Source organism: Falco punctatus (genome assembly GCF_963210335.1).
Source record: "Falco punctatus genome assembly, chromosome: 4".
NCBI lineage: Eukaryota > Metazoa > Chordata > Aves > Falconiformes > Falconidae > Falco > Falco punctatus.
In genome coordinates this window covers 60,633,449-60,646,776 of record NC_137583.1, presented here as the reverse complement: position 1 = coordinate 60,646,776, position 13,328 = coordinate 60,633,449, and the positions used below count along the sequence as shown (strand labels likewise).

At 35.1% G+C, this 13,328-nt stretch overlaps 1 protein-coding gene across 5 annotated transcripts in view; it reads right to left on the bottom strand.

Annotated features, from left to right (window-relative positions):
* Positions 1 to 13,328, bottom strand: part of UBE3C (ubiquitin protein ligase E3C) — a 77,768-nt gene that overhangs the window by 45,585 nt on the left and 18,855 nt on the right. For all 5 annotated transcript variants that reach the window (XR_013927882.1, XR_013927883.1, XM_080385833.1 and 2 more), the window contains 6 exons: positions 12,033 to 12,186; positions 11,018 to 11,238; positions 10,577 to 10,731; positions 8,418 to 8,605; positions 1,042 to 1,128; positions 229 to 386 (listed from right to left, as the gene is read on the bottom strand). Coding sequence is in view for 3 of the 5 variants with exons in the window: in XM_080385833.1 (XP_080241959.1) it covers positions 229 to 386; positions 1,042 to 1,128; positions 8,418 to 8,605; positions 10,577 to 10,731; positions 11,018 to 11,238; positions 12,033 to 12,186 (963 nt within the window). In the remaining 2 variants the exon portion in view is untranslated. The remainder of the gene's footprint in view (positions 1 to 228; positions 387 to 1,041; positions 1,129 to 8,417; positions 8,606 to 10,576; positions 10,732 to 11,017; positions 11,239 to 12,032; positions 12,187 to 13,328) is intronic.

Genomic DNA, 13,328 nt, shown 5'->3' with positions numbered 1-13,328 from the left:
TCAGACCCTGTAACGCCAAGGTTTCCAAGGTGCAGCCATCATTTCACACCCCACCCCCTTTTTTTTTAAATGCAATCACCATGAAAGAGCCAGTTGACAGTTCAGAGCTCAGGGGACCCTCAGCAAGAGAACCCAGAAGAGCCTTCCCCACGGATATCAGCAAATCATTGCACAGGGAACTCTGTAGCCTTACACAAAAACATTTTGTAAAATATGCTTGAAACTCACCTTCTATTGGATCACCAAAGAATTCATTATCATGAATAGAAATAAGTGAATGACTAAACAAAGAACTAAAAAGGTAAAAGAGAGGGATAATTCGACTAGAGTCTTCTAAAGACATTGGAGAGCCTCTTGAAATCACTTGAAGGAGTGGCACCATAGACCTTAAAATATAAAATGCAAAGTTAAAGAGATTGTTAATTAAATACACTAAAAAAAGTATTAACTTCATCATTCTAGTAAAAATATTTAGTCGTAGTTCCTACAGCAAAATAAGGACAAGATCTCAGTTAAGTAACTACTGTTTCCCATCCTTGCAAAATAAGGTTACTCTTCGTAAGTTCTTGTCTTGTATAGTATCTCAGTGTCTTTATAATATATAAACTTTGCCATTAACCATTACAGACTGCAGATACTTTCTGGTTTAGAACAGTGACACAAAACAGAGAGCAACTATTCTGCATGTCAGCACAAAACAAATCTGTAGGTCCAATGCCTCGGTTTCTGGGAACATGTTTCTGCCATCATCAATTTCACAACTAGTCAAAGTATAGAAGATAAAAAACCTCACATACTCGGGGCTTTGATGTTTGTTAGATTGAGGCTAGTAAGCACTCCGAAAAATTACAAAATATCCACCTTAAAGAAACAGTTTATTTAGCTCAGTTTTATGAAATCATAGGGGCTAAGTAACCATGACAGTGTTGGATTTCATCGTCTTCTGCAAGCAGTGCCATACCACTAATTGTCTTATTCTCTTTTCTCTAGATACACCCTATTTTAACAAAGCATTAGTTTCAGAAATGGTATAATACATACCCTGTAATCATTCGTGTAGTCATTGAAGATATCAAATACCAAAGATGCCTCAGGAATCTGGCATTAAAGGCTAAACTATAAAGAAGCCTGCAAGAGGAAGTTCAAATAAATTGTGTCTTCCCAAATACTGTATTCACAAAACACAATGTTCTATGAGAACTTTTCTGTAAAGCATTTCTCAAACAATTTAAATTTACTTTTTCAGGATGGAGGTTCTTATTCTTATCAAATGTGGTGAAAGCCCCAAAAGCTGAAAAACAAGCATATAAATTCTGATACCCAAAATACAGTTTTCATTAACTCAGCAACAAAGCACACAACATAAACCCTAGTTTGCAGTATTGCACACATATTAATGAAAATAACATACAGTCAGAGTTTTCTATATTAGAATTTTAAAAAAAAACAGATAAGTCACACCAACTACTTAACAGCTAACTTCCGTGGTTCTTCTAACATTAACATAGCAATTTTTGCAAAAAGTAGATTGAAAATACTTTAAAGTTAATTTACACTAGAAACAGCCATTGATTTAAAATTATGTAGCAATTTTACTGGTATATTCTGTATGGCACATATATCATCATCATGGAACAATGTCTGTTAGGACAGCTACCCATACACAAACACTAATCCATGCGCAGACAAAACATGGTTTATACACCTGTAAAAATAAACACGTATGTTCACAAGTCAGTTACATATAGGACTGACTTTAACCATATTATTTCAGGCATGATTACGGCATGATACACTTTTCATAGAAACGAGAAATAAAAAGCTTTCCAGAGTTAAGAAGTCTCCCCCAGCCTAATTTTTCCCCTGCAGGAATCAACACATGTGACAAACATAATTTGAAACAATTAATGTCTTCTAGGAAACCTAACAAGATCTGACTAACTAAACTGTTATTTTTTGGATATTGAAGAACTATATTCAGTTAGTTATCCTAAATGCTACTTCCTAGGTCTCCTAATTACTATTAGAATAAATAATGTAAAACAGATGCTCAGGTCCACATCTCAGAAGTGAACAGCTTCATAGTATCAAAATTGCCTGTGACCATGCATACAAGAGGCTGGGAAATGAGAGCAGGGAGGGTAGACTAGCTGCTGCCTGAAAAAACAGTATTATGGACCACATGGATAAATTAAAATTTGCCAGATGGCAGCAGGAAAGGAAGCACACATTTTGTTAAGGAAAAAAGTAAAATATCAGTAAACGTGTAAAAATATTTGAGAATGGTTTAAGTGGCAATTCATTTAAAGACATCAAAACAAAAAAAACCCACAAGAAAATCTACATGCCCACTCACAAATGAATAGTGCATAGTGCCATTTGCCCCTGGGTCTTCGCTTCCTGGCTGCTGAAGCCCTGTAGCCCCTTTTTACTGCCTTCACTGAAGTCCAACCTCTCTCATGCATCTACACAGCTACTCCCCTCTTCAGGCTCTCGGTTCACACACATTCACCAAAAGCCAGTTGCACAGACAAGGAACTATGCAAAGATAAAGTAGCATGAGGAAAGGCAGAACTCTTCACTAAGCAGAAAGGATAGAGTTTCACAGGTATGGGGAGTTCTGGAAATACAATGGGGCATGCAAAAAGGAAAATTACATACAATCAACCTCTGGTCTGCAGTGTGTCTTTACTAAAATATCATGCCTCCTGTTTCAAAAATTTTGAATTTTAAATACATAGATCAGTACCTTTAAAAAGAGTTGGGAGCTTCACATATTCCAGAGAATTTACATGTTGGTGGTCATTGCTAAGCTTGAGTTACATTTGAAGTAACTGCAGCTAATGCCAGTTTAAGTAAGTTTTATTGTAAAATTAAGTTCTACTTCAAACATTTCAAATTTTTGAAAAAAATCAACCTGAATTTCATACATGGGAATTTTACTTCTTCCTAATGTCACATTATTTTGACATTTGGGTGGAAATCATGCATTATCATGTAAGGAATTGTATCTAGCTAACTTAGAATAAGGATTGGTATTTTAATGTTTACATATCTGAAAGATAGCTCAGATGTCTTGGTTTCTGAAATGAGACATTTCCTCATTTGTAATTTGGCACAGTGCCATTAGGTCTCATAGGGCTTCCAAGTAAAAACTTGTTAATTTTACAATCATCCCTGGAAATTATGTAATAGTTTTAGCAGAAATGAACAAACATTATGGACACTGAACCTATCATAATGTAATTCATTTTTTCATTCTAGCAATATTCAGCAATAATGAAGGGGGAAAAAGGACAAACCTTAAGAGCTTACAATAATAACCTTTGTCTACATTTTAGCCATTTTTATTCCACATCTGTGATTCAGGCAGTCAATTGTAGCAACTGCTATATTTCATGGCCCAATTCCAGAAATGCTCACTGTATTCAACTTTCATGTTTCCCTTCCCTGAAAATCTGGTTAAATACAAAAATGCAAATTTGGTAGAAGATGTTATCATACAACCTATTTGTCAATACGAAATACCTATGAAATATGAAGCAGATTAATTCATCAATTCTAGTTTCCATACTGTTACCAGAAAATAAACATAAAACTGCAAACTAAACACAGAAGGGTGAAGGAGGCCTCGTGTTAGAAAAATTTTACATCACTAGATTCACCTGAAATACAATTAATTGCGAAAAGAATGAGAGCAGAAACCAACTACTACCCTCCCACTTCAAGCATAGAAATTGCCTTTCAAAGTAGTAGGTAACAATTGCAACGATAAAAAAAATCCAAACAAACCCACAATGCAAGGATGGCCTTGAAAAGTCCTACTTCTGCATACGTTCAAGAAATCAGCTGTACTAAGTAGTTTCAACATTTTTGGCTTTACATTGAAAAAAATGAAAAAGCCTAAAAATTTTTAATTAAAAAAAATCAGAAGGTAAATAATTAGAAATGTTTATAATTAAAACAGGTCAAAATCTACCTCACCGGGTCTTTTTCTTTGGCAGAAAAAAGACGTGCACCTGCTAAAAAACAGCATTTCCAGATAAAACTACATTAAAATGACACTGCACAAAACAGTAAATCCTGATAAACTGCAGAGCATTATAAAGACAGCTTATATACCCGGAAGACAAAGCATTATCAATTCACAAAGTTTAGAGATCAGTTAACGTAAAGTATGAGTGTCCATACAATCTTGATCCCTTTTTCCTTAAAAAAAAAAAAGACCACGCACATAAAACTATTAAGATTATTTCCTCTTATGTAAATTTTTTATAATCTGACTCAGGGGTTTCACTTTCAATATCTGTATTATTCTAAAAACAAACCAACTGGCTAAAGTTTAAACCCTGGCTTTTTACCTTTCCCAGCTGATGGTTCTACATTTTGTTGAAAATACCAGTGCATACCACCAACATCTTTATTATGAGATCACTATACACGGTTTTATATAATGGATTCATTGATAGATTTTCTGTAAAGTTCAGTATTCAGATTTAGCACTCTAGTCTGGGAGAAAAACCATTTCTCTACCAGAAAGGGTAAGTTCCTTTCAAGTAGAAAAATGAACACTATCTCAGCCACAGGCAATGATGGAGTTAAATTCACTCCAGTGATTTCTGTTAAATACCTATTTTAATCATACCAAATTAACTTATCTGCTCCCAAAAGTAAGTACATAACGATCATTTATTTAGAGCCTTGTTTCTCTCCCTAGGTATCTAATTGTCCACAAAGGCCACATGATTTATGTGTACTTGCCAGAATAGTATTTTGTGCACCTCTGGTTTAAAAAAAAAAGTGTCAAATTCCTCCTGCGCAATGGGACAGATTAAATGACCCATTAAGCTTAATTTAGCTGAGGCACCACTACAAGTTAATTAGTTAAAGGCAAGATTTTCAGTCTAGGTCATAAATTGGGCCCAGTTTCCCACTGAGACCATTTAAGTTAATGAAGAGAATACACTAGAATGAGAGGAGCTCATACAGTCTGTGAAAGGTCACCGCTGCCAGGGCAGCAGATTTTGACACCTCAGAACTGCAAGGTGTCACAGGTACCAGACAGCATGCAAAGCCATCGTTAAATGAAGTATACCATTCTTTAGGCTGCTTTATGGTTCTGCCTGCCTTTGTATTGGACCAAGAATGTAAAGCAAACCTTAAAAAAAGCCACCAAACCAACCAATAAACCAGCAAAAAGACTAAAAGCTTCATATACAATGATTCTGGTTTTAAGAACAACGCAATGGTGTTAAGAACATCCTTGAAGAATTATTAAAATTGCTTCATGTAAAACAAGTATCTTCAACACATGTATGAAGACAAGCTGCTCATATTACATGGTAATGTCAATTTTCCAAACAATTTTCAACTGCAAATTAAGATTAGCAATGTTATGTTAATTAAACAGTAGCAATATATGGCCACTATGAAACTGCTAAACCAAAATGAGCAATCACTCTGGGGCACTGATCAGACAGCTGACAGCAACTGCCAGTACAAGCACAGTTTCCACCACTATTTAGTATCAAGCCACAGTGATGATCTGAGGTCTATGGTATTAAATTATGCCCCTAAACATTTTGCAGAAAAGGAATTTACTAGTTATTTTGATGAATAAGTCTTGCAAATCTCTTTATAATGAGAACTACACTCCAAGACTCAGGTTCTTTTTTTTTTTTTCTTTGTAGTAACTGTATTTGATAATACATGTTAACTTTACAGTGAAAAGATGAAAGCCCTGCCCCTCTGAAAACAAGTACAATTCCCAATGACTTCATTACAATCAGGATCTTATCCTATACCTCTAATCTGGCTTACTGAACACTAGCTATAGCTAGGTTTTTCCCGTCTTGAGCCTTTTTCTTCAATTGAGCTTGACTGGATCCTTCCAGAACTCATTCAGATTTTATCAAAATTCCTAACAACTAACCCAAAATAATGTGCTTTTCCAGTAATCCATCTCTGGATCCCACCACCCTCTGTGGAAAATCAGAATGAAACTTTACAGGCGTGCTCCTTCCATTCAGAACTACACTGCAGTTTTGGGCATCTTGTTCTATTCTTTCTTGGTCTCTGTTGCAAAACCAAAGAAACTACTGAGCTAATGCAGCAACTATACAAGATCAGCACTGGTCAAATCAAAGATGTACTGAGAAGTCACAAGAGGAAAATGCATTCAGCTTTAATGGAGTGCCATAAGTCTATGCTACAAGTTTCTTTTTTCAAGAAGGAAAAAAGCCTTAGAACTATTAAAGCAATACAGAGACATTTGTCATTTCCTCCCTTCCAAAGTCTGTGTTAACTGTTGCCTAATTTTCTTTACAGTTCTTGAAAAGCTATTTTCAATTATTAGTCTTTATTTATCATACCACTTTGCAGATTTGCAGTCTATGGTTTTAATTATCATTATTTTCTATTACAGTTGTAAATGCTGTTAAATAAGCAAAGCCTTTGTAACATCTTTCTCTATCTTTCAAACCACTTGACCCAGTATGTTTCCAATCAGAAAAGAGCATTTTTGAGCTCTTAGAATACACCAAAAATAATTTTAAATTAATTATTTCTGCTTAACTATTTCTACATAGTTTAATTACAGAATATTACAAAGGAAAGTGTGTCTAAGTCATTTAAGTTAGTTTCAAAACAAGCATTTTTCAAACGTCTATCATTGAATTTCACAAAATCATTTGGGCAATAAAAAAAAAATCACCAGGTAATCAAAAAAAGTGGAAATCAATCATGAAAAATCTTTTAATTGTCTTTTAAAATGACACAACGTTACTACCTTTAAAACAAGCACCAAATGTCCTTTGAAAAAGACTCAAAAATAACATTTAGAACAGCTGCTTGGTAACTTAGGCCAGGTCTAAAATGGATTGAGGATAGGACAAAAGATTGGCACCTCCTGACATGATGATGCCTGCCAAACTCAACACTTATGATTGGCCTGGAAGTCAGAACTAGTAATTCAATGTCTGCTTTAATTTACCAAATACCTGTATGAATTAACTTCATTTTGACCATGAAAGTAATTCCATTGGTATTACTGACAAAAATGTAAGTATCTGTACTACTTTTTTTCTAAAATTGATGCATTCAATTATTTTGGAGCTATTCAAAAGTTACAATTTGTAAATTGCTTTCCCTTATAAGATTTTGAGTAGAGATTTCATAACTCTTGAATTTATCCAATGTGTAACTAGCTTTTTATTACAAATAATTACAAAGACCCAATATGGTGTCTCAGAGGAAATAGATGCCATACTCATACAACTGAAGTTCTGTGGGACTTCTTTATTCATTAAACACCTTTTTCCACACAGCTAACCAGCAAACTTCAAGTCAAAGCAGTGATGCATTTAAACTCAGTAATTACTATCCAAGGCAATGTACTACTTGCAACAATAAAGCAGGCATACTAATTCAACTGCTGCTATGATCTTCAGGTCTCACATCCTGCTCTAATGCAATTAGTCTACAAAGAACTAATTACCCTAATCGAGCAATCACAGTTTCACTGACATCTTACTTCCTCTAACAGCTATAAACACCATTGGGCTAAGATACCACCTAATTAGTTTTCTGTATCACTGTTTACAATGCAGTTTAAATTGATTATGTTTACAACATTCTCTAAATACTTACTTTACTACCGGCAACTACATACTTATTCAAAACTACTTACACCAGAACAGTGTTAATATTTATGGCTCTGATAATAAAAAGGTCAAAAATCTTCTTCAATTGTTACTGACATTTGTGGTTTGCAACCATTGTAAAAGAATGCATACAAATGAACAAGTCTTTTATCTCCACCTCAGGTGCCAAAGCCCTTCCCAAACAACAGTGATCTTCAATAGTTAGGAATCGTTTTAATTTGTAGCAATGGCTATAAATTAAAGAGGGTAGAGAACAAGTTGGTTTCAGTGCTGAGCTAGCTACAGAGACTGTGGAATCCGTATCATTAAAATTTTTAAAAACAAGCTAGACAAACTTCTGCTAAAATGACACTTCACTACCTCTAAGCAAGGGAACAGACAAACTCCTTTCAAGCATCTTTGCAATCCCTATTTGTGTGCCATTTTCTGGTTACAAACACTACCTGCTCCACAGTCCTCAAATGTGGTGATACAATACTAACTTATTTGCAACTCACTAAACAAACCAAGAGCTTATGTTTTTGGACTCTATGATTACTCCAGAGAGAGCATAATTAACAAGAATTAAAATAAGAAAGAATCTACTCTTTGGTTTGCCTGGATTTATTATTTAAATTCTGAAATTCTTATTTATTTTAGCTGATCACAGAAGGAAAACACAGGGGAAAAAAACCCACAGGGTATTTAAAACAAGTCTAGCTAATAAAACAAATTTTACACGTACTGCAGTTCAACATCACAATTATTTATACTTGCCTGACTTTTGGCACCATCATCCGATGTTGTACCATTAGTGTGTGGCAGATTGATGCCATCAGGGTAAAGACCTCTTCGCTAGCTGAATCTCTCCAAACCATATTCAGTAGAGTGTTTGTCTGCTGCTTTGTATCCAATTTCTTTAGACACTCCTCAGTTATGTACTGAACTGATATTCTCCCATCACCCTACAAACACAAAGAAAAATTTGCTAGAAGTTTTTTTTAATGATCAAGCACACTCAAGCACGTATGTATATCCCAGTACTATTCTTACAAATATCAGACCCAAGAGCCAACTTAAATCCCTAGGGAGGCAACCAATGGGTTGTGGTACCGGTCTTTTCACCTGGACCAGTGGGAAAGACTCCCTTTAACGTAATGATGTACTGCAACACTTGCATACAATAAGGCAAGATCATTTACTGGCATAAGATATGCAAATAGTCATCTCTTCCCCACTGACATCAGCCAGCACAGGACACAAAATCCAGAATTGGATGTCTACTGTTAAGTTCATTTTTAAACAGTATTTTCACATTCATAATCCATGGGTTAACAAACAACAAAAAACTTCAGTGTGTCTAATACACATTTGGGTAGTACAGAAGTGTACAATGAAGAATGCTTTCTCTGAGTGGAGCTCAGCCTTTCCTTTTCCTTATCTCCTCTCTTTTTCTTGCCCTCAACTGAGCAAAGCAGTCTGGATCACTGAAGGATACAAGTTATCCAGTTACGAATTTTTAAGAAAGAGGGGTTCCCCACCCACCCTCTTTTTTTCTTCTTTCTAAGACAGGCATGCATGGCAATATGGAATACATAAAATCTCACAAGAGAAACCAACATTGCAATATATAGTATTATGCATTAAAGCCTCATCAGAGAAGATTTTCTCTGATCTAAAAATCACTGTAAGTTACGTGTGAACAGATATTTATGCGGGTTTTTTTTCACCTAATCACATCTTGAACATCACCAACATCTCTAAGCCACAAGCAGAATCTGCCAATATTTACATCACATACAGCATGTGTGTGTCTGACAAATTAAGTATTTTATTCGCACTATCTTGGTAAAGATTTTGGGGGTAACGGTAACACACTGCATCTAAAAATGTACAAGTGAAAAAAAGTTGCATGTATTCTCCAGCAGTACAGCTCTTTATAAGAGATTACTCTCAATATCGAAGTCTTAAAAATGCTGCGTCTTTCAGAAATACGTTTCATGTAAGGTGTTATACAAGCATGCTTTATAGGAACAGTATTTCTTAGAAGAGCTGGTATACTTTTGCTTCCAAGACATAGGCAAGAAAATAGCAGTATGTCTTAGAATGCCTGAGAGACTGAAATCCAGAAATCCCAGCACAGTGTGGAGAGGCAAAATAGTCTATGAGACTTTTTTATATGGTGACATTTCACATATTCCACAAGGAAAGACGGCACACTGCCTAAATCCTTTGAACAGTAGTGCCTTTTGAGAGACTATATAAAGGCCAGTAAGAAACTGTTGAATTTACATCTCTCCAACTTTGGTTGTTCAAAGCCTCAAGCAGAGTGTTAGGAGGTTAAAGTCAGCACAGATTCATTGTACTGGTGGTAGTTTAAACTACAGCAAAAAGTTCTATTTATAATACAGTCTCTATACATCATTATAGAAAGTGGGTGTTCTCCCTTTGAAGGCTTTCAAGGTAGTGGATGCATTTAAATGCAGAGCTAATTCTACATGGTAAAGACTGTAGTTGAACTTCTAATATTTCCATGAGAGGAAAAAAAATAAAATACTAAGTTGGAAGATCAGTCTGGAACATCTCATGATATCTTAGCATCATCGTGAACTTAAAAGAATATAGCGAGTAATACAGTCTCTGTAAAATACAAATTTAAAGAAGTTTAAATATTTTTTGTTAAATAAAAGCTCTGCTCTTCAGCAAACCCAATACCTGCCCATACTTTAAGATTTGTTATTATAGTAAGAGTTTTGGTTTTAACGTAAACAACCAGTTCTGTTTGTTTACAGTGAGCAGCCCTGTATTTTTAAAAAATAAACATGCTCCCTTCTGCACTTAGTTAGAAAAATACTGGACTTATGATGATCATCTTTTTGCCTCTATTTGCTGCTGCTATAATACAAACTCATTCAAAGAAATTCTGTACTGCTTACTGCTGTAGATGTCATTTTACTGATCTCTTCATCCTCATCTTCAGAATCACTATTTGCATCTTGACAATTCGTACCAGCACTAGACACAGGCAGCTGAGAGAGAAAAGTTTGGAGTACCCTCAAATAGACAAGAAGTCCTTCCTCTGAAAGGGACCCTATAGCATGTATATTGAAAAAAAAAGAAAAAGTCATTAGCCAGATCGCACTGTAATAGAAAATATATTTTACCAGAAATACCTGACCAAAACACATTATGCCAGATCTTCCCAAATTAAGTGTATTTTTTACTGAAAAGGGCAAGAATAGCTAAAAAAATAGCTCTCTCCAACACTTTAATCCACAAACTGTCCTTTTTGCTTGGCAATGAACCATGTTGTAGAAACACATAAAATACTAACTGAAACATGAAAAAACAGTGAAATGGCCATTCAGCTTTCTCACCCAAATATGTTTCTCCAACTGTTAACACAAAGTAAAAAAGCCACGGGGCTTGATCACTTCTTCTCAAACATCCACTTTCTGCTAATAATAGTGCATTCAGAAAGAGTTCGTAAGGGAAAATGGTCTGCACATCAGCAAGCGCTGGAATGATGAAATGGAATATCTGATCTGTAAAAGGTGCTGCCAGAAACTCCTCTGTGAAGGCTGCAAAAACCTGCTGCCTGAAATGAAGAAAAATTGTCTTTATAGAAAATATAGGCAAAATTTCCCACAGTTATATCCATGGAATAACAGATCAATTTGCAAGTTTGAACATGTCCATCAAGATGGCTGCAAAGATGCACTCCATTAATCCTGTGCTAATAAACCAAATTTCTCAGATTTCTCAAAAATAAACTTCTTATACCACACCCTTTTCCTGGTGATCTTACATGTAATTTTACCCTTTAAACTTTTCCTGAACTTACAGAAAACTATTCTGAAGTTAAAGTCATTGTTTATAATCTTGAAATAAAAAAATACATTAAAAAAGAACAATTAAGTCTTTTTTACCCCCTAAATACTACTTTAACACAAAACATGTGATAGAACCAGAGTGATTTTTGTTCCATCTTTCTACATACCTGACTCTTTCTGCTCCTAAGCTATGACTTAGTTATTTCGCTCCATAAACCTCAGCTCCTCTGTCAAGAAGTTTAACTTTTTAAGTCTTCATCTGCCCTTAGCTGCATTTCTGCTCTCACCTAACTTTTTCCACACCTATGTTTCTATGTATTCTAGTAACTGCTATTCGCTGTGCTCTGTTTATTTTAGTCTTCAGTATGCTACGGCTTTTTTCTTAAACGCACCTAAAACTACACTGTTTCATCAATGTACAGCATTACCAGTAAAATCATTACTATTGCAAATAAATCAACAAAATGCACTGAAAGAACAGCTAGACACTCAACAGCAAACTGCACACCTCTGACAGTAACAAGTGAGCATACAAACACCTAGTATTATCTTTATTTACCTTGCACCTTCTGGACAGGAGCTATATGTAAAGTGCAACGGCTTCAGAACATTCTCCAGAAGTATTTTTGCAATAGGGACTCGAGAAACATCAGAATACTCAATACTCGAGGGAAGCTTATTGTTAATTAACAAATAAAGCGATTTGTAGTAGCCTGCAAACAAAAAATATCACTTTTTAAATACAGTATTACTCCTTTTCTGTATAAAACAACTTATAATTCACAATTAATTGCATGAAGCTTTACTTTGGAAGCCATTTTACAATAGCCCAAGTCACATTCACATAACAGAATATACTAGCAACCTCTCTGAAAACATCGCTTTATAAAAATCACAAATTGATAACTGCATTCAGAGTCAGTCTGATTTTCAGAGACCAATCACTCCTGCTGCTGAAGTGAATAATTTGGGGTTTTTAAAAACTATGACCTATAAAAAAGATGTTCTCTTCTCCTCTGAGTGACTCTAGTCATGTTTGTGACAGCTGTCCTTCCACCCATTCAGAAACTATGAATTCTCCCCTCTACACCAAAACGTGACTGCATCATACAGGTAAGAGTCCTGTTGGCAGAGTATCTCAATTCTATAAGCACCCTGTCTTAGCAAGCTTAAGGATACAATTAAGATTTCCAAAACAGGGATCTCTCAGTAATAAAATGCATTACCACCCAAATCACAGATGTGTAGAGGGTAACCTAGTTTTGTCTCATTAAAGTACAAATGGAATCATATTATTTCATTCTTCTTAAAAATTCCTCTTGCTCAGTGAACTCCTAAACTAAGACGGAAGTTCCACAACTACTGGAACCACTATAAATGCATAAATAATGTCACATCATCGAGTGGTCCAGCCTAAGACCCTTTGTTGGGAACTACCTAACTTGACATGCAATGCAACAAGTGGAAGTCCCAATAAAGGAGTAACTTAGCAATGCTGACAAGACACACACAGAAGACAAATACAAAAGCATATACTAATAAAATCTGATTACAGATTCTTTACAAATTAACTATCACAAATGATTAGGAAACAGAACATTTGTAGGTACACACAAACGCTTCTTTTTGGTTTCATTATAAGTGATCAGAAAGCTGAGTATTTTTACTAAAATGTATGATCTAACATTGTGATAAAGTTTCATATATCAGTTGCGAGGACTGAATATTATACTATCCGAGCAAATGTGAGTATTTTGGAAGATATATTTACTACACACAAAGCAATGAGACAAACACGAATACATCTGTAGTTTTAGCTATGCTGGTGCGAGTAAAATAAATGCACTAGAATAAG